This window comes from Eretmochelys imbricata, chromosome 11 (genome assembly GCF_965152235.1).
Source record: "Eretmochelys imbricata isolate rEreImb1 chromosome 11, rEreImb1.hap1, whole genome shotgun sequence".
Classification (NCBI taxonomy): Eukaryota; Metazoa; Chordata; order Testudines; family Cheloniidae; genus Eretmochelys; species Eretmochelys imbricata.
The window spans coordinates 56,740,771-56,762,701 of NC_135582.1; the positions used below are offsets into that span (position 1 = coordinate 56,740,771).

At 40.1% G+C, this 21,931-nt stretch overlaps 1 protein-coding gene across 1 annotated transcript in view; it reads right to left on the bottom strand.

Annotated features, from left to right (window-relative positions):
- Window positions 1-21,931, bottom strand: part of PGAP1 (post-GPI attachment to proteins inositol deacylase 1) — a 63,881-nt gene that overhangs the window by 22,365 nt on the left and 19,585 nt on the right. Inside the window, exons 4-16 of the mRNA XM_077830498.1 lie at window positions 20,971-21,142; window positions 18,888-19,048; window positions 17,117-17,169; window positions 16,873-16,939; window positions 14,838-14,943; window positions 13,303-13,358; window positions 13,136-13,219; window positions 9,902-9,951; window positions 6,663-6,714; window positions 5,020-5,097; window positions 3,924-3,999; window positions 3,533-3,606; window positions 3,377-3,428 (exon numbers count right to left, since the gene is read on the bottom strand). Of these exons, the coding sequence (XP_077686624.1) occupies window positions 3,377-3,428; window positions 3,533-3,606; window positions 3,924-3,999; window positions 5,020-5,097; window positions 6,663-6,714; window positions 9,902-9,951; window positions 13,136-13,219; window positions 13,303-13,358; window positions 14,838-14,943; window positions 16,873-16,939; window positions 17,117-17,169; window positions 18,888-19,048; window positions 20,971-21,142 (1,081 nt within the window). The remainder of the gene's footprint in view (window positions 1-3,376; window positions 3,429-3,532; window positions 3,607-3,923; window positions 4,000-5,019; window positions 5,098-6,662; window positions 6,715-9,901; window positions 9,952-13,135; window positions 13,220-13,302; window positions 13,359-14,837; window positions 14,944-16,872; window positions 16,940-17,116; window positions 17,170-18,887; window positions 19,049-20,970; window positions 21,143-21,931) is intronic.

Genomic DNA, 21,931 nt, shown 5'->3' on the forward strand with positions numbered 1-21,931 from the left:
ACCAACAAGATACCTGTAAATAGTGCGGGCGATTCCACCCACCATTCCACTCAATGAGCGTATGCCTCAGAGTGAACATGAGATGGGAGACATGAATCTGCTGTTCCCTCAGTTGGTCTTAGTTCCTGCATGCCTCTCACAGTGTGAGCATCTTGCCGCACTGAGTGTGATTTGTGTTTAAAGATACATATTTTTCATACAACATAGCCCCTAAACGCAAGCCAACTACTTCATCTGGCGCTCAACCAAAGAAACAGCCATCTGTTGCAACGTTGGAGGAAAACTGGCTGTGTTGGACTTATTGAGAGATGGTATGTCGGTCTCCAATGTGGCGCGTAAATATGGCCGCAACCAATCTAGCATCTGTGCCATCAAGATTCGAGAAAGAGAAATTCGTCAAGCCATAGCATCAAGCACTCCAATAACTGCTACGGTGATGAGCCAGGTGCATGATAAGACTTTAATGAACGCTGAAAAGGCATTAAACTTATGGCTGGAAGACATGAACCGTAAATGTGTGCCTATTGAAGGCAACACGTTGTGAGAAAAGACTCTTAGCCTCTATGCACTGTTCAAACCTCCCGCCGAAGAGGAACAGCCTTCTGGTGAGAAGGAATTCAAAGCCAGCCAAGGTTGGCTTAACAGTTTTAGGAACCGCTTCAACCTCAAAAACGTGCAGACTACTGGTAAAGCTGCATCTGCCAATGAAGAGGCAGCAAAAGCCTACCCCGAACAATTAAAGAAAATCATAGAAGAAAAGGGCTATCTTCCGGAACAAGTTTTTAATGCTGATGAGACTGGGCTCTGCTGGAAAAAAATGCCAAACTGCACTTACATTTCGAAATCAGAAAGACAAGCTCCTGGCTTCAAAGCAGCTAAAGACCCGTGTGACTGTGTTGTTGTGAGGCAATGCGGCTGGGCATTTAATAAAGTCAGGCTTGCTCTATAGAGCTGCAAATCCCCATGCCCTAAAAGGCAAGAACAAAAATCTCCTGCCTGTGTTCTGGCAATCAAATAAAAAGGCTTGGGTGACAGCAGCATTATTTCTGGATTGGTTCTCCAAGTGTTTCATTCCGTAGGTCAAGCAGTAGCTCGAAGAGAAAGGACTTGACTTTAAAGTGTTGCTGATCAGAGACAATGCTCCTGGCCACCCTGCACACTCCGGTTTCCACATAAAGCCATTGAAGTCGTCTTTCTCCCCCCCAATACCACCTCCATCCTCCAACCTCTCAACCAAGATTCACTGTTTCAAGGCCACGTACACGAGGCTTACATTCTCACGCATATGTAGCGCTATGGATGCTGATCCCAATCTTAATGTGATGGAATGCTGGAAGTGCTTCAACATCTCCGATTGCATCACTTATATTAAACAGGCAATGGATGCAATCAAGCCTGAAACAGTCAATGCATGTTGGCAAAACCTATGGAAAGAATGTGTGAATGATTTTAAGGGTTTTCCGACCATTGACAAAGAAGTGAAACTCATTGTTCAGGTGGCCAGCCAAGTGGGTGGTGATGGCTTCGTCGACATCCTTGAGGAAGAAATTGAAGAATTAATTGAGAGCCACAGAGAAACATTGACTAACGAAGAGTTAGAGGAACTGATAAAATCATCTACAGAAGACAAAGATGATGACGACCACCATGAACAGGAAGAGCCAGCAAGTTGGAATCTTCATAAATTTGCTGAAGTGTTCCAAGCAGCGAAACACTTGAATGATTTAATTTCTGAATACAATCCCTTTATGGAACGAAGCCTCAAAATCACACGTAGTATTACGGATGATTCGAGACCGTATCAAGAAATGTTTGAGCAGCTCAAGAGACAACAGCAACAGTTGCCGATCACCATGTTTTTCAAGGAAAAAAACCAGCAGCAGATGAGCCTACGCAATCAACTTCTCGAGCTGAACCAGAGCCAACCACTTCATCTACGACTCGCTCTCCGTCACCCAAGCTCTCTGTCACCTCCATCTCCTGGATCGACATAAAGCCCTGACAACCCCCTGTAATTACCCCCTGTAATTAAAAATAAAGTACTGTAAAATTATATTTTGCATATGTACTCTTTATTATTTATTGTACATTACTGTATACAGTATACATATTACTGTACAGGGTTGTATACACAAAACCATGTACAGTATACTGTACTTTACAGGCGATTTAAGGGATTTTCAAGGGTAATTTTGACTATACGTGATTTTCACCTTACGCGCTGACTTTAGAACCTAATTCCCATGTAAGATGCAACTCCACTGTATATCAAACTGTTTGGAAAGAAATCTAAATTGAAAGCCATATAATAATATATTGAGAATTCATATTTGGTTGACAGTATAGTTTGGAATAGTGCACGCGTGTGTGCGCGTGTGAAAGATAAATAGATTTTTATATATATATATATATATATATATATATATATATGACCGTTAAGAGTGAAATGTGTCAACTATCCTCCAATAAGCAGAGTAGGAAAGCTTAACAGGCACCCCGCTGTGCCTAGATCTTCTTTTTGTGTCCTTCTGCCACAGCCATAGGTTTTTCCAGAGTCGGGCATATGATAGGGCCCGGTCTCTAGTCCTGGCAAGATCTTCCATGGTGCATGGTTCCTTCAGGAACCTAGATAAATCCTTGCTAATTATTTTTATTTAGATCCACTCTCCCATATACACAGTGATATAGATTATAGATTTTTTATTTGAAACATGTATTCACAACAGGATTTTGTCCAGTTTTTGTTTAAAAGAAGTGTGTAAACAGATCAAGACCTGCGCAAAGATGATTTGGGTTCATTTTTAAAATCCATAAAAATCTTCTATACTGAAGGGTCCAAATAGTTCAGGAAAGCAGTAATAAGCCACAGAGCGTCTCATCCCTAAGTCAACAATTCAGATTTTACTCTAGTCAATAGCAATTGAAAGCCCTTGCCACACAAGGACTTTAGAACTCATAGTCCAGATCCTCACAGACAGTGTCAACCTAACAAAAGCCGACTAATATAAGCGGCATCTCTCTTTGCAGAGACACCGAGGATGGAATGATTAAGGAGACCAGACTACTCCCTCACCTTTACAAATGGTCTTTCTAGAAAGAGAGGTGAAGCACACTGGCAGGGTTGAGAAGCTTGTACAGACACTGCCAATATTTTATCTGTTCGTTGGATAGAACAGAGGATTTCAGTCTCCAGAGCTCTCAGTCTGGCAACTTTCACAGCAAAAAAATTACATAAAAAGTTAAGAACTTGATAGCAATCACATTACAGTATGGAACATGAGAGAGCTGGGAGGCAGATATATTTTTGACAGCTTTTTTTCTATTGTACATTTTACTGCAACCATTCATGTGCACTTCAGGAAAACATTAAATTTACCTTTGTGTGGGTTGCAGTGGCTCTCAATGTAGATTTTAAAAGCTTGGTATATCTAAAAACAAAACAAAACAAACAAACCCAAGAAACATTTATTCACTTGCATTTCCAAAGGAACTAGTTAGTTAATATCAATTTTGTTTAATTCAGTATTTTTACCTGGCAAAAGTGTTGGAGCTGTACATTGTAAATTAGACCAGCTGAACTGAATACAATTTTGCTTGAAGAAAGCCCTGTAGAAATGACAACCCTATATTATTTCCAATTAGTAAATCTAGAAAAGTAAAGGACTAGAGACTGATTTGCTTGAAAAGTTCACTACATCTAAGGTTTTTCTTGGAAGTTGAGATATTGTATATCAGGTGTACATATAAAGTATTTATGAAATTCCTAATAGTAAGAGGGTGAAATAAGGCTTGCTTAATAGGAAATTATCTTTAAACTTACTAAAAGATTGATCTTTGGAGTTATTTTAAGGCCAGATTTATTACTCAAAATATGCCAACAAATGCAGTTTTCAAGTTTTGCAAGAGCAGTGCATTATACCTACCAAAAGAAAAAAGATGTGTTACAGGAAGTTGTACTGTTCGGGAATCCTCTTGAAAGAATTCACAGTCCAAAGTAAACTGCAACATAGACATATTATTTTATTGCATAGATCGGAAATGAACATAAAGCTAGAGCATTAAGTCTGGCCATACTCCCTTCAGAACCCCAGGCAGATGACAATGTTCGAAGGTTGCTGCAAGTCATGTTTCCATGGTTCACTTACAGTGGCTGGCCAGCCGTTGGTTCAGCCACTAGCACAAGCCAGAACAGCTTTAGACTAGCTTGATCTGATTTTCACCCAGCTGCAATGTGTTGCAGCATGGCCAAAGCGCTTGTATCTCTAAGTCAGTGCCTCCTACTCGGGGCACAAGAGAGTTATACATGGCTGGCTGTGCCCCTCAAGGATTCCCACACACAAGAAGAATATTTAGCTGGCCAATTATGTCAGCTTTAGCTATCCTTTATGCTCCTGGAGCAGCACAAATGGACTGAGCTGAGCTGAGAATCTGGTGCACAATCTATAAAATACATTTAGTTCATTTAAAACTATTCTCTCACCTCACCTGAAAACCAGTATTTCTCACTTTCCTTTATAAAAGTGGTTTTCAAGCTGTTTTCAAGCTATAAGTTAAAAGAAAGATGGTCTCTCTATGAAACAATCTCCCTTCTTATTCATGATTATACAAACCACTACTCTTACATTCTCAATCACAGAACATCCTTGTCACAGCTACTGCAGCTGCTTACATGAAAATATAGTACTAGAATAGTATTCATGTATATTGATCTGTCTTAAAAATAAGCAGATGAACAGGAGGAGGAGAGCTAGAACCACAAGCAAGCAGCAGTTCAAAAAAATCACTGCTCTACAATATTATCATGCTAGGAATTATAGCTACTTTCAGTAGACTAGATGTTAAATTAGTTGAAAAATCTACCTCTGAATCACATACTGTAGGACAGAACTATGTAAAAGATATTTAGTGCAACTCTCGATATTTAATACATTTTCCTTGCAACCAATAATGACCAAATATAGTATTCAGTTATCTTGAACAGATGCTGAATAAAGCGTTTTTAAGTCTCATCTTTGTTACCTTATTGCCATTAATAGCTGGTACATAAATTACAAGATTGGACAAAGCAGGATATTCCTGAAGTTTCAGAGTTACAACCTAAAATAGGAAAACAAAAATTATTTACAATAAAAGTATAGTTTGGTTCAGTTAAAAACCTCAGGCGAGAGCCTCACTCCTACTCCGACTCTTTTATGTGGGGTAAGGGGCCCTAAAAACCTCATATCTGGCCAGGGGAGAAACCTGCAAGCCCTGGTATTAAGGGGGTATGCCAGGGCAGGGCCAGAGCATACTGTGCTACTGAGATTCCAAGAAGCAATGCAGGCCATGGGGCTGCCTCAGGAGATTGCTGAAACTGAGAAAGGCTCCCCGGGCTGTCTAAATTATGCCAGGGCCTGCTCCATCCCCTACAGATGACTGGGAGTGCTCAAAAGAAGACTTAGAGCGACCATCACACAGCACACACCGCCAGCACTGAGTTCTGTGCTGTGCCTCTTGAAGGTACATCACAGAATCTCACACCTAAATGTGAATACTTGTAATCATTGTGAGCTTCACAAATACTAGCAGTTACAATTAAGGGAAAAAACAGTTCATATGTAAGTGTCCTGCATTAAAAGAGTGCTGTGTAATATCGTGAACTAAACTGTGTACCACATCACATACTCTACTGAAGTTTAATATAAATGTTGAAAGACTGTACACAACTCTTTAGATATGGCCCAATCCTGCTCCTATTAAAAAGCTACAGGTAAAACATTTTATTATGAATTTCTAGTTACAGATTTCAGATACAGTAGGTGCTGAAGGAATTATGATGAGATACACCCTTAAATTGCATATATTTGGACAGCAGCTGAGAAATGGATTACTCTAACTACCACTGTTCATGTACTGTCACTCCCATGGATTATTAATTTAGATAAATATTCTCCTGCTATGATGAATACGTACCACTGTAGTTTCATTAACGATTGCGTATCACACAATATTCAGTCTGTTTGAACTCTTTTGCTGTCTTTATGTGGCTGCAAACTGTGCTATCAACTTTAGAAGTGAAGGAAAATGCCTGTCCATAGAGGAGAACTATACAAAGTCTACAAGATGTAAAATACATGCTAAGCCTTCTGCTATAAGAAAGGGAGTGAAGGGAAATCTCCCAAGAGTAGAACGACAGAAGAAGGTACTGACTTTGCCAATAGTAACAGAGAAGTTAAGTCTCATTCTAGAACAACACAAACACAATTTAGAGTCTATTTGTTTCCTTTGATTATAAACCCAAGATGATTTTTGAACTCAATTTTATTGCTGTAGTTTTAGTTTAGTAAACTACAGTGTTCTTTTACGTTTTCTATAGGCTTAACAATGAATTGCCACAGTTTTTAATATTTGCTTTTGAAAACTTCAGTATGGACTTTTAAACTGAACTCCAGCTTAGAATAATTTATTGTAGGAATAAACATCACTTTCATATACCCTCAAAAATTAAGATAGTTTCCCACTCCCCCAGTAGCATATATCCCAAGAGGAAACATGGCTTAGAAATCATATAAATTCTATACAACATGTGAATGCATTACATTATTCATAACCCCACACAAAACCTCTTCATGTAAATGCTCACTCCATTTTGTTGCAACAAAATAATGTATAGTACAATTTACCTTAACAGTTGGCAGTAACTCAGCTTTCCAGGATAAATCAAAACCTTCCAGGCTGTAAAAGTTAAAATACTTTAAAGTGCAAATATACAAAATGCACATATTCATTATGAAAGGAGCAAGCAGTAAGAGTGTATTAATGTACCAGCCTCTCTCTACCTCTATAGAAATGCACAAGGTAACAGGTCTACTTCTACCACAGTTAAGGCTCGGTGTTTGTCACAGAGGTCACGGATTCTGTCACAGGAGCTGCCAGAGCAGCTCTGACACCCCCTGGGCCAGGCTGCTGCTGGGGCAGACTCGGCCCCCCCACTCCACCCCCCAGCAGCAGGAGTTAGGGTGGGGGCTCACAGCTGGGGTGAGGGGCAGTGCTTACCAGGAGGGCGGGGGCCACTCCCCGGAAGGGTGACAGCAACTCCTCCCCTCAGCTCCTAGCTCCACATGCTGCCTCCGCCCCCAGGCACCGCCCCTGCAGCTCCCATTGGCCAAGGTTCGGAGCCAATGGGAGCATCAGAACCAGGGCTTGGGGCACAGCGGAGGCAGCATGTTGAGCTAGGGTTGCCACTTTCCAGGAGCTGGGAGCATGCCCCACCCCCCTCCCCAGCACTCGTGGCATCCCCCCAGGACGCGCCCCTCTCCGCAGCACCCCCAGGGCTGCCCTTCCAAGGGGTCCCTCCCCAAGTTTTAGTCAGGGGTATATAGTAAAAGTCATGGAAAAGTCACGGGCCGTGAATTTTTTGTTTACTGCCCTTGACCTGTCCATGACTTTTACTAAAAATACTCGTGACTAAAACAAAGCCTTAACTATAGTTAACTGAACGATTGTCCGTATACCACACGTTATAATTTAGCAATCTAAAGTAATTTACGACTCAAAGAGCAGAGATGTTGCAAATCTGATTTCAGACATATTGGCAGAGCCGTATAGGTATCAATACCGCTGCATTCACAAGATCTGGCTGTTATTAGTCTCAACTTTTTGAAGCATAATGAAAACACTTAATGAACTGATATCTGCATTTGTACTGAAGCAATGCACAATAAGTAAAAGCATCCACTGTTCTCACAGCTTAAGGGAATTTATAAAAGTGTATCATATGCAACCTCAGCTTTGCCTATTGGTGAAAACCTTTCAGGTGGCAGTTCAAAGTGGATATTGGACCTATATGTTAATGAATTTACTCTAGGTCAGTGTGATGAATGATGGGGAGGAAAGGTAAGCTCCCTTTTATGGACACCCAGCCAGCCAGTAGCTATAAAATCCCTCTTAGGAGCTGTTCTCTAATTGTTCTACCTGGAAAGGGTTAAAAAGTCTCACTGCTATGTTTAGGTAAAAGAAAGTGAGTGGGCACCTGGCCAAAAGAGCCAATGGGAAGGCTAGAACTTTTTAAAATTGAAACAAGACTCCCCTTTTGTCTGTCTGTTGTTGATCTCCCAGGGAGAGGCGGACAGGGCAGAGCTATGCTGTAAAAAGCTTGGGCCAGGTATGAAAAAATCATCAGTATCATACCTAGAAACTACTCATTTAAAACCCCAGATATGTAAGTAGATCAGGAAATGTCTAGGAAGACTCAGTTAGGTTTATCCCTTCAATTTCGTTATGGCTTGTGGATTCCTCTGTGCTAACCCCAGGTGCTTTTGTTTTGCTTGTGACCGTTAAGCTGGACCTCAAGAAAGCTATTCTTGGTGCTTAATCCTTGTAGTTGTTCTTTTAAAATCTAGCAATAGCCTGAGTTTCCAGATGTATTTTCTTCCTTTTTTTTTTAATTAATAAAATTTACCTTTTTTAAGAACAGAATTGGATTTTTGTGTCTTAGAGGTTTGTGCACATGTTGTTTAATTAACTGGTGGCAAAGGCTGATTTCCTCCCCCCCCCCAGCTCTTCCCTGGAGCAGGGGGGGGGAGGGATGGTAGTGAAAGGTACCCCACAGGAAGGAATTCCCAAATGCGCTTCCTGGGCTCTAAAAGGGGTTCTGCACTAGGTAGTGACAGCATTGACCAATCCAAGGTCAGAGAAAAGCTGTAACCTTGGGAGTTTAATACAAGCCTGGAGTGGCCAGTATTAATTTTTAGAATCCTTGTGGGCCCCGACCTTCTGCACTTGAAGTGCCAGAGTGGAGAATTAGCCTTGACAGTCAGCTACACATATTTTAAACAAAAACCCAGACATTTCTCAAAAGATTAATAGATTCCAAGGCCAGAAGGCACCACTGTGATTGAGTATGACCTCCTGCATAATGCGGCCATAAAACTTCCATAAACTAATTCCTAGGGAAAATCTTTTAGAAGACAATCCAATCTTGATTTAAAAATGGTCAGTGATTGAAAATCCACAACCACATTTGAAACTATTCCAGGTCCCTTTAAATGGTGCTGTTTGACTATATGGACTTAACTCACAATAAAAAAACCGATACTATAGTTAAATTAGACTTAATGGCCCCAACTCCCTTTACTGGCTGAGCTTGATACAGATCCGGAGAGTGTGCAAAGGGGTTACAAAAAGACACCTTTGTGGTTCCTAATCCAGTGCAGGGCAATTATAACACCTGGGTATCAAGTGGCCATACAAGCACCCTTGCCATGCTCCCTTACTTTGGCCCAGAATACAGAGGCAGAAGACTACTACACTGGCCCTATGCCAACCCAAGCAGTAGAGTAAATTTGCTTTAAGACAGCTCTGAGCTGTTGGAGTTCAACAAAGCAGATTTAAAACGGCTAGTGATTCTGGCCCTAAAAATGGTTTCAATTTGCATTAATTCATTACAAATTCCAAAATTAATCAATTAAACCTGACAATCTAATTTGCTAAAATGAAGTTGCTAAAACAAGCACATCCATTTCTAAATGTCCTCAAGTGACAATAAATTCATAATAGTAGTTAGGGAAGAAGAAGATCATTCAGTCCATCCTTTGCATACAATGGATACAGTCCCATGACAGAGGACGTATTAAAGTGATATTACATACAAATTATGAACAAAACAAGTTACACTGCAATAAAAGTTGAGTTTTACCTTTTTTCTTTAAATACTAGGTCACTTAATATTGCTTTGAATCTATTTAAGTATCAAGAAAGCTGATTGTACATTATACCAGATAACAATGAATTTTAACAGCAGCAATCCTTTTTAAATCCCTATAGTTCTTCCTCCTAAATTGCTCTGTGTTGCATGACTGAATGCCCAAAACTGATCTTATAGTAACTAGTTAAATAAATTACAAAAAGCCTTTATACTCACCACACAGATGAACTACTGTTTAAGCAGCCATAAATCCAGCTACTTGTACCCTGTTAAATCAATAACATGTGAAAATGTGCATTACTACTTTAAATTGTGTGTGAGTTTAAATATAAAAATATTGAACTTCACTCCAAAAAAGTTTAGAGTTAGTGTTGATGTTCCACTCTTAATTTATACCTGCCTAACTGTGACACCTCATCAGACATCACCCACTGTTCTAATCCTCCTTCAATACTTATATACATCAAGGTGTATTAAAAAAGAGCAGACTTCAATCTTCATTTCCCAATCCTTATCTATCACACATTTCTATAGTGGCTCTCACTATAACCACCAAGTGCTCCTAAGAGGAACTTTACACACTCAAACAAAACACAAAAATGCAGTTGCTTATGAAGTATGATTCATCTCCTGTTTCCTTAGCTATTTATTTGTAATCAGTAAGATTCACCATCTCTTTTTCTTGATTCTGTAGAGTGTTAATGACATCGTGTCTGCTGCCAAGATGCTTGATACCACAAACTCAGAATTATGATTATGAGATAAAGTAGAACAAACAGCTCAAATACAAGAATGAGAATCTTTGGCTAAACAAGAAATACGTTTAATAATTTGCCTTTTTTGTTTTTGCTAACCATGAAAATGAACAGAAGATATTGCAGCCTAGAACACTTATTATTTCTCATGAAAGAAACAAAAGTGAAGTGTTCAGAAGTCTCAAAGCACTCTTCTAAAGAGATGGGGTGGTAATTCCAGTATCTGGGTAGTTATATTGTGCCTACCTAAATCCCTCAAACAGAATGTGGTGGTGATCTTCATTTCTTGTCCCAAACTGTTGTGTAAAGTTACTGTATTATTATTATTATTATTATTATTATTAACTGACTGCTGTGCATTCCACAGGTGGCAAAAGTGTTCCCTCCATATTCCTCGCCAACCTCACAAGCAAATTGTAAAGTAAAGTATTTGGAAGACAATAGATCCTCAGACAAGATGATGATGACAGGGGTAGTACAAAACTAAAGTATTATTTATATAATCGTGTAATCAAGAATTCTAGTTTAAGGACTGTTACGAAAAACAACTATTGAAGATGTACTGTAGTTATACTACAAACAATAGATTTTTTTGGCAATCAGCAATTGTTTTTGTCAAAATCCTGTAAGCAATTAATATACCTTATAAATGTGATGAAAAATTCAGTTAGTTCAAAATTAAGCCTTGTTCCAAAATACCCAAGCAGCCCAAGTAAAATTTATATTCTTACCAAGCAATGTTGTGTCTGATTTAAAGAACTTCAGTTATTTTACATCTTATAAAGCAAATTCCATTCTCATGCAAGAATCAGACACAACATTGCTAATGATTAAAGCTAATCAAAAGTCAGAAGTTCTGTTTAGCAGAAAATGCCAATATTCTGGGGGAGGGAAATGGTGTTCTACTTTTTGTTCCAAAACGGAATTTCCAAAAACTTCTCACAGAAGGGAACACCTGAAAAAAAAAAATCATATTGAAATAATCAAAACATTTTGTTTAAAATTTTTTTAAATGAAATTTGAGTCTAGGAGCCCAAATTTTGAGGCCCCTGGCTCAGCTGCAGCTCCCAGGGCAGAAGGCTCGCAGATGGCCTGGGAACCTAGAAGCCCTGGGAACCATGGCTGAGCCAGGAGCCTCTAGGCATGGGAGTCAAGGCTTTTGGTGCCTGGTACCATGGACTAGAAGCCTTGAGAACCACATCTCAAGCTGGGTCTCCCAGTGTTTCCACAGCTTCCAGGTTCCTGGCTCTGCAGCAGGGTGCCTCGAAGCCCTTGGGTCTCCAGCCATGGGGTAGTTTTTATGTCTGGGCTGCCCCGAAGCCATGAACCCTGGAAGCCCACTAACTGAGCTAGCAGGAAGCCAGGCAGGGTTCCACTGGAGCCCGGTATGTTTTGTCAGAAGTTCAAACCAGATGCATTTCTGTGACAAACTGGCATTTCCTGAGGAAAACCTGCTTTGTTGCAAAATTCCTAATGGGCTCTACTGAGGACACCCAGCCTTATACCTCCCTCTTCTACGTGCACGCTCAACATCATCACAATGAATGCAAAAGATGAGGACATTTAAGGGCAGTTTATTCAAAATGAACTCAGGTAAGTCTGAAGTGATGCTGGTGGGAAGGGGGAACAATTATAGGAGCTAACTGAGACACTGACCTCTCCCTTCCACTAAAGGCATCTACCTTCCATTCACCAAGTTCGTATGAAATCTTGGAGTCTCAGTGGACTCTTCATTAATCTCGAACACCTATGTAGAGAAATGCATTCTTCCACCTCCAGTTAAGAAACTACACTCCTCCTTTTCAAATGAGGTGGTGAGTCAAAGTGATCCATATCTTTGCCTTGAGGTGAAACTACTGCAAATCATCATGTTTGAGGCTGAAAAGTGGAAGAAACACAAACTCCAGTTGTATAGCACACAGTAGCCCATCTCCTCAACAGGAAAAACAGCTGAGAACACATTAACTGGTGGAGCTCCATACCCTCTACTAACTCCCGGTTCATTTATATTGCTCTAGATAAGGCCCTTACTAGAGCCCCATTTTGGGATAGCCTCCCTATTCAGGAAGGTCACTTAAGCACATGCTTTTCTGAATGAGGCATAAGATGGGGCGTTGCTACATTAAAGACCCAAAGCTACTGAAGTTTGGAGTGGTGAACTGCAAAATCTATTATTGGCAACTCTAAGTCAGTCTTAGGGCTTGTCTACATGGTAGACCACAGCAAGCTGAGGTGTGAATCCACCGCACTCTAGCCTGCCACCGTCTAACTGTCCATGTGCTGACACGTGTTAACAGTTCATAAAAATCTTAAAGTACCCTAACAAACTCTTAATGCGTCAGCAGGGCACACACACACAGTTAGACCTCAGCAAACTAGTGTGGGGTAGATTCACACCTCAGCTTGTCGCAGTCTAATTGTTCATAAAGACAAGGCCTTAGTGTATATATATGTGCAGTACTCAGATACTATGATAATGAACACACTAAACATAACAAATACTAAAAGGCATGTGCCCCTAAACAAGTAATAATACGTTGGGATTAAAGTAAAAAAGCGGTCTCTGTTTAATAATTACTGGAGTAGTTAGCTCAATACAGCTGTTTAAATGGAAACAACAATTCAGTTTCATAAAGTTAAAATTGGGTAACAACAGATATATTTACAAAAATACAGAAAGCACTTATTTTCTCACCAACATACTGTTTTGACAGTGGACATGACTGTAGGTTTTTCTGTGGTTTGAAAGAGGAAACATGAAATATTTTCCATCAGATTCCTTAAAAGAAAAAATATTGCTCATTAGAAAAAAACACAGAAATGACAAAATTGAAATTAGAAAAAGATATTAATGCTACTTACATTATAAACTGTATAGGTCCATTTTGAGGATTTGATTTTAATCCAAATCAAAGTTCCTAGAAGTAAACCATATGCTTTATTTTGCTCACTTGCGTGTGATAGGAAAACCTTAATTCTAGTTGTATGTTACTGCAGGAATTGCCTATGACGTATAATAGTAATCTTCAGCAGAACTTCACAAAACACAAACATTCTACTTTATCAAGCACATTTTATCAACTTATTGTTCATATCTCCAGAAGTTAGACATAGGAACATTAAAATATGTAATGCAATAGTCACGACTGCTATTCAGAATTGCATACAATAGTTAAAATCAACTATCTATACAGCACGCCAAACCAAGGGATGCTATTATTACTTGCAAAATTTATCAATACGTGCTAAAATAAAAGGTCTCAAAGAAAAATAGCATTAGCATCTGGTGGGCATCAATGTCAGTATGGGGGCTGAATACAGGCAAGAGAGTGTTGAAAATACAGCAGCACAGCATACTTTCTTTGCCCTTACCACACTTTCAGTCTCACAGGAAAGGAACATAAAAAGCCCAAATTCAGGCATCAGAATTAGGAGCAGAAGACTGACTACACGAAGAAAGTATGAGCAGAAAGGAAGGAGGAAGGGGGAGGAGTAATAGCACATGCTCAAATTCACCCTTCTTGTAACTCCTTTGAACTTAATGGCATTACAGCATGGATAAATTTAGGCAAGTGTCAAAAGGGAATGAGGAGAGAGGAAAATGCAATTGAAAAAAATTGCACATAAATATACTCCAAATTGCTATTGAAGTGGGGGGAGGGGGAATATCTGACTAAATGATTAATGAAAACCTAATCTATAAAATGATGTCCGTTATATTGTAAACTAAAGAAATGCAAAGATATGATTCACCTCCTCCTAGCCTATTTCAACAAAATTAAGCCTTGGTAGTTACTCCTGGGCTCTACAGCCATGGCTCCTCCTTGTTAACTTCCTAGCAGCCAGAGAAAGTCAAATAAGGAATTCTGCAGATTCTCCAACCCCAGAGAGGAGCCAATTCTTCATTATAGATTGGGTCTCCTTGCCCAGCTCTGTCAAGGGAAAGGAGCCACTGAATCTGCACATCTGGGCACCTAGGAATTCCCCAAGCATCCATAATTAGCATAGTGGCTTTACAGTACATACATACCAACCCCCCACCAGGATAGGGTATGGACATGGGAAAGGCTATAGTCAGAACATCTGAACTCCAGCTACTCCTGTGGTTGCTGGAGATCGGTCAGCCAGGCTTAAACTGGAACAACTTTTGTTTCCTGGCTACTCCCCAGAATCTGGAGAATGCAAAAGTGGCATTTCTTTGCCCCATTATGGTCCTCAACCAAGCCTAGTGCAGCTAGAAACAAGAATCAAGACCACAGTTTGTCGCCATGCATTCCAAATGGTGTTTGAGTGGTGCCTAAAGAAAGAGTCTGCGCTTCAGCAATTCGGTAGTGAGAAGATTAACTCTTAGACAAAATGTATCCTCAGATCCTGGTCAAAGAATTAGACTTGCATACCTTTAAGTTCAGTAAGTGTTTCAGGACCTTCCTCAAAGAACTTTGCTGGGTGCCTCACAAAGTGATGATTCAATACTAACATTCTCTTCTTTGGATCCTCGGTTATCTAAAAATACAAGACAACTTGTTAAAAATCTACTTAGCATTTTGTGTGCTTTACAAGAATTACCAAGACATTAAGCCAGCAATGCAGCTTTATTTACAGTAAAAGTCAGAGCTTCAAAAAGGCAGAGGATAATATAGTTTCTAATTTCAATTCAATATCTGGAGCTAATAAAAATACTCTATTCATCTATATCCAATTACTGCTATCTGCAAATTGCAACTGCTCGAACTATACAAAAAGTTAAAACTATGTATACATAAAACCAAAAAGCTGTATTATATAAATATTGCTAAAGAGACAGACACATACACACACCATAAGGTGATATCTATGTGATAAATTGAAGACCCATGTAACAAGTTAATTTTTCATGCACCTATAACTGAGGCTAAGATTTAGTCACGGGTATTTTTAGTAAAAGCCATGGACAGGTCACAGGTAATAAACAAAAATTCACAGCTGGTGACCTGTCCATGACTTTTACTATATGAATACCATGACTAAAACTTAGCAGTTCCTGGCGCCCCGGACAACATTGCTCTGAGGGGCCTCAGGACACCACTACTGGGGGCACCCAGGGGCTGAAGGTTAGCCCCTGCACTGGCTGCGGGGGCTGACTGCCCCCAGCCACCCCTGCTCCAAGGCCCCAAGGACCACCGGTCGGGTGCTCCCCAGGGTATTCCCCAGGCTGCCCGAGCAGTGGTTAGTGTGGCAGGCCCCAGGACTGCTGCTCGGGCACTCCTCGGGGCCAGCTGTCCCAGGACCACCTGAGCAGTGTCCGGTGCAGCTGGCTATGGGGCACCTGGGGCCAGCTGCTCTGGTGGCCTTGGGATCAGCCACACTGGCCATTGCAGCTGCGACAGTCATGGAATCTGTGACTTCCGCGACCTCAGTGACAGAGTCACGTTACTTAGCCTTACCTATAACTGATTCACTTGCTTGTGCTCATTAATCCAACTTCCTGGGCCCAGTTCCTAAAATGTTCAAATGCTTCAAACCTATGCCATTTCTCTTTCTTTCTTTCTTTCTTTCTTTCTTTCTTTTTTTAAATCAACCTCCCAAAGTAAGTTTCCTCCTACTTTCTGCAAATATAGCTATGCAATTTGTGAGTATTATGGCCATCCCCAATGAGTTCTGAAAATTTTTTTCCCCAATGGACCAGTCAACTTTTCTATACCCATATTAAAAAGGGTTCAACTGAACAAGCTTCAGAGACCAGTGAAGCTATCAAAGAATGACCCAACCTCTCAGCCTTATTCCCAGTTCTTCGTTTTTATTGCTGTAAAATTACGCAAAGGTTCAGGAATAGGATGAAATATGGTGAAAGGTTCTTCAAATAGTTTTTCAAACAGTAACATGCAGTGGGCAACATAACATTTAAGCAGGTAGAAAAGAAAAATGAGACAGAGGGAGTAAAAAGAAGCAATAAATAGGGAGAAAGCGAAGAAAACTAGTAAACTCATCAGCTTTTCCCTTGATTTCCCCTAAGTAAGCATTCCAAATTTACATAGAGGGTTTCTGTTTTGTTAAAATAAATTTGCAAAAGGACATTAAATATGTAAGCAAATTTGTGTACCTTATCACAGTACAGCTGAGCAGATTTGTTTAGGATCACAAGATCCCAGGCCTGTTTAACTCATTCTATCTCAGTGAGAAAGTCAGGGTATTAGCCCAGCTATAATTAACTCACTGACTCAGCCAGCAGCAAAAACTGAACCATTGTCATTCTTCACAGAACCCAAAACACAAGATTCTGGAGCACAAGACATCAAAAAGCCAGCAATTTTCAACATGATATAAAATTATCAGAAAGTAATACACAGTATTTGTCCCTGACTATTACAATGGTAGCTAAAACATCACTTTGTTGGGGGGAGAAAATCCTCACCTTCCTCCCAGTGGGGCATGCAGGAAATGGGAACTACAAACCTGTTTGGTGGTTTCATCAATAAGATCAAAAAATGCCCTAATGGTAGCCAAGACCAATTCTTTACACCTAGAACAAAACACAAGGAACACTATATTTAAAAATGCAACTACAAAAAAAGGTATGGGCTAGATATTTTCAGAAAATTACTCTCTGAAGTTAAATGAATTTATAAAAGGAGATGAAGGTAAGGGATGGAGAAAGATGTCATGTCAGTTACCTAACTTCTTTGTCCTATTTGCTTACCATACTATGGAGAGGTGGTCTGTTGAGGCCCAAGTTCTAGGTACTGCTGAGCTCTGTTTGGGGGAGAAAAATATATTAGCTTTTTGGGGATTCAACATTAAAACATTAGAAATTTGAAAATGTATTTGTGATTTATGTCTGAATATTTATTAAGATGGGCTTTTACAAAATTATCAGACAAGAGCTTGGTTAGCCTTAAGATAAAGCTGGAGAAAAAACCTTATCACTTCAGGAACACACTTTGAATTCTCATGGTTAGTTTTCTTTAAAAAATAAATAAAAAAAATAAAAATTATCATTTTCCCTAAAGTTAAGGTTCGCTATCTTTAAAACAAACAAACAAACAAACATACATTTCTCAACTTATTTAAATGGATTCTATTATCCCATGTTCCCAACTATCCATCAGCCATCTGCATCCACTTCCAAAACCTGGGTAAGTAGGAGAGACTTGCAATGTAGCCTGAATGTCACCAGTTCTGGACTCTGACAGATCCAGGGTGGAACAGAGGGGGAAACAGTACCAGGTGGAACATAACAGAACCAAGACACACACACCCCTACCTCCCACCTCTAAAGAATATTTAGCAACTGTACATTTCAACCATTTAATCTTTTAGCCTTAGAGCATCACAATTTCTGTCCTACCACTCTGGGGGGAAGAGTTGGACTTGTAAGAGCCAAGATCCCATTTAGGGCTTCACAGGTTAAAACCAATATCTTAAATTTCAATCAAAAGTGAACTGATAGCTATGGAAAATCATGGAGCACAGTTGCAATATGATATTTGAGTGAAATGCCAGATAAGTGCCTTTATGTTCTGCACCAACTGCAGTTCCCTAATAATATGAAGGTAGAGTCTCATGTAGAACATTTTATAATAGCTCAGCTTTGACATGAGAAAGGCATAGATCGCCAATGTGAAGACTGCACCCAAACTAAAATTATGCACATTTATTACCAAAAAAAGATGATACTCTTGACTACTGCTACCAGCTGGATAATCAGAATCAGATAGGAATTCAACAAGATTCACAGGCTGCAAACCTTAAAATGAATGGCAAGCAGCTCTCAACAGACAGGGATTATTTCAAACTTTCAATGTAATCATTATAGCATGGGGCAAACAGCAACAGGGAAATAATTCACTCGTCTGGGTTGAGTTTCAAGTCACTAGCCAACACCCAAATTTCCATTTGAGCCCAGGTAAATCTCACCAGTGGGGTTGGTGGAGATAGAAATATAAATCTGGGTGTTATCAGCATAACAAGACGCCATGTACCATTCTTCAATATACATGCTGTAAACCTCTGGTACCCCTTGCTCAAGGTATGTATACAAGACCACCACTATGGAACAGCACATGAAAACGCCTTTGTTGAAAATAACCATTGTCCAATACTACCCTTTGGTTACTCTCTTAGTTACTAGCCAACTGAATTCTGTTACAAATCAGGTTAAAGAACAAACAAATTTCCAGTTATTAATTACTAGTGATGCAAGTTGCTTTAAATCCACTGTATCTGAGGATTATGAAGCAGAGTGGAAAAAGTAACTACAAAATGAAATTTTCTCCACCTCACCTTTGTGCTCCAAAGTGAAATTTGTATATGGCACATCTCATTATCAGATGTGTTCTTTCAAACCTAGTAATACTGCAATAAGAATTTATTATACTACGCCATACATACTGTATTCAGACACAGGTACATACAGCCCATAAACAGTTAACATAATACCATTAGAAGACAATTAAAAAAAAAGATTTTACCACAACAAATAAGGCACTGCTATGTTGACTTAATCTGGGTAGAAAAGCGAGTCCTGAATGAACTTGGTAATCTCTGAATCCTCCCGCCACAGAAAGGGTAGTTAGATTTCTTACATCTTGGGCCTTTAAAATCCAATGATTGTTTACAGCTGTATAAAAATCTTTTAAAAAATTGAAAATAGATTAAAATTCACTTTATACAAAGAAACAGTGGAAATTTTTTCACAGCATTTAGTAAGAACAGTTTTTTCTGAGCTGTGCTGGCAGCCTACCCAGAAGTCAAGTTTCCATTCCCATTTTTGAGTCTTGTGTTAGACAACAAAACTGTACCCAATGCAGGGGTGATCAGACAAGTCAGATGCAACTGTTTTTTTACACCAGCTGAGGATGCGCTTCCAAATATTTAATCTCGTGATCGACAGTGATCAATAAGGAAGGCCAAACGGAAGTATGCATTTGTGATATCAGTCAACAGTAGAGGTAGAAATTAATAGAAAGGCAGCAGTGGCAAAATCAAGGGGATAGGGATCACCCATGCTTAGCTGCCACAAAATACAAACAAAAAGATAGAACACAAAAAATTCTACATATAATATACTAATAAATAATAATAAATAATTATATACACACACACACACAAACACACACTAAAATATACTACTGCACAGTTAGGATTGCCGACTTTCTAATCGCACAAAACCGAACACCCTAGCTCTGCCCCTTCCCCGAGGCCTCGCACCTTCTCGGAGGCCCTGCCCCCTGCTCACTACATTCCCCCTCCCTTGGTAGCTCACTCTTCCCCCATCCTCACTCGCTTTCATTGGGCTGGAGCAGGGAGTTGGGATGCAGAAGGGGGTGAGGGCTCTAACTGGGTGTGTGGGCTCTGGGGCGCAGGAGGGGCTCCAGGCTGGGGCAGAGGGGTTCAAGGTGTGGAAGGGGGCTCAGGGCTGAGGCAGGGGGTTCGGGAGGGGGGTTACCTCCGGAGGCTCCCGGTCAGCGGCACAGCGAGGGAGCTAAGGCGGGCTTCCTTCCTGTCCTGGCACCGCACTACGCCCCAGAAGTGGCCAGTAGATCCTGCTACTAGGCGTAGGCAGCTCTGTGTGCTGCTCTTGCCCGCAGGCACCACCCCCATGATTCCTGGACAATGGGAGTGTGGAGCCAGTGCTGGGGCGGGGGCAGCGCGCGGAGCCCTGTGGGCACCCTGCCTAGGAGCTGGACCTGCTGGCCACTTCCAGGGTGCAGCATGGAGCCAGGACAGGTAGGGACTAGCCTGCCTTAGCTCCACAGCACCGCCAATGGGACTTTTAACAGTTGATGGTACTGACCAGAGCCGGTAGGGTCCCTTTTCGACCGGGTGTCCGGTCGAAAACCGGACACCTGGTCACCCAATGCACAGTACAGATTCATCAACTTTTGAAATGTGCATTCTTATCAAGTGTAACTTCATAAAAATTAAAATACTGCAGAGTATTGATATAATGTCAATACAGTAATTCTTTTCTCCTTTGGGCTCTGAAAATTTGTACGTTATGCTATCTACGAACATTTAATCTCAATTAGGACCAATATTTGTATTTAATATTCTCACTGCCTCATCCAAATACCTTTGACTTCACTGAGACGGCGGGATGAAACTTGGCAAATTGCATAAAAAGTAACACAATAACTAGGTATACAGTCAGAAGAGAACGTGATTTTGAATATCAAGGTTTAACACAAGGAAGCATTCGCTCATGGGGGAAACAGGAAATCACTTTGACCTGTAATTTACAAGGTTCCAAATTACTTCTATTTTCTGTGTAAGATGCTGGAAATTAAGTGTTCCCACCACTACACCAAAGGTCAAGTTAAAAGCTGAAAGACAATATTTTGATATTTATGTGACAAACTGATGTTCTTTTAGTGTCCCAGTTCTGTCATAGGAGAAAGAGTGAAAGATTAGAGCTTCTAAGAGCAACTCTCTTTTTCCATAACAATGTGTTTTCAGGCCACTGTAATGCAACAGATTCTTATACACACACACACTTAAGCATTAAGAAAGAAACATAGTGCCCAATGCAACACTTAACTGAAGTAAACTTACCAGTAAGATATTTGTCTAAAGGCATTACAGGTGCAACATGAGGTGTGGCTTGTGTAATGAGGAGGTTTATAAATTCAGGCTTAAAATTCTTTAGAGTGAGCAATGCTCTTGCAACAAGACCACCCATGGAATGACCTACTATTGCAACACTGCTTGGAGCAAATTCTTGATCCTTCAGAAAAAGAAAACAGTAATCACTCAAAGTTAGAATTTGAGAACATTCATTTAAACAAACAGATGAAACTTAAGGCTTGTCTACACTTACCAGGAGATCAACGAGCAACAATCGATCCATTGGCAGTTCATTTAGTGGATCTAGTGAAGACCCGCTAAATGAACCACAGATCGCTCTCCCATCGACTCCTGTACTCTACCGGATCAAGAAGAGTAGGTGGAGTTGACAGGAGAGCGTCTCCCGTTGACATTGCGTAGTGTGGATCCCACGGTCAGTAGATCTAAGCTACTAAGCTATTCACGTAACTCAAATTGCGAAACTTAGATCGAATTTCCCCTGTAGTGTAGACAAGGCCTTAGACGTTGATCTATCATTTAGTTAAAAGTTGTGCATTTTTCCTCTTAATCATGTTGCTCAAAGAAAATAGTCAGGTTTAATAGTTTGACAAGATGTTACTAACTGACCCATATTTTAGATGCTTTGGTTTTCCAGAATCACTAAGTAAACACAGGCTCATCACAAGAAAAAGTTAGAATGTAGGAGGTGCTGTACTTCAAAAACTGTAGTTTATAGCTGATATTATAATGTTTGAGAACCTTAAGGAAGCACACCAGCAAATAAGCTTTTAGGCTGAGGCATGTTTTCTAAATCTGTATTAAATATTTAAATAAACAGTTCTGAAAACATAAATGAGCCTACTGCATTTCTACTACAAAGTAGTTTACATATTATATGGAAATATTTTATTTAAAAAAATGAGAAAACTATCCAAGGCTTTGGGCACCC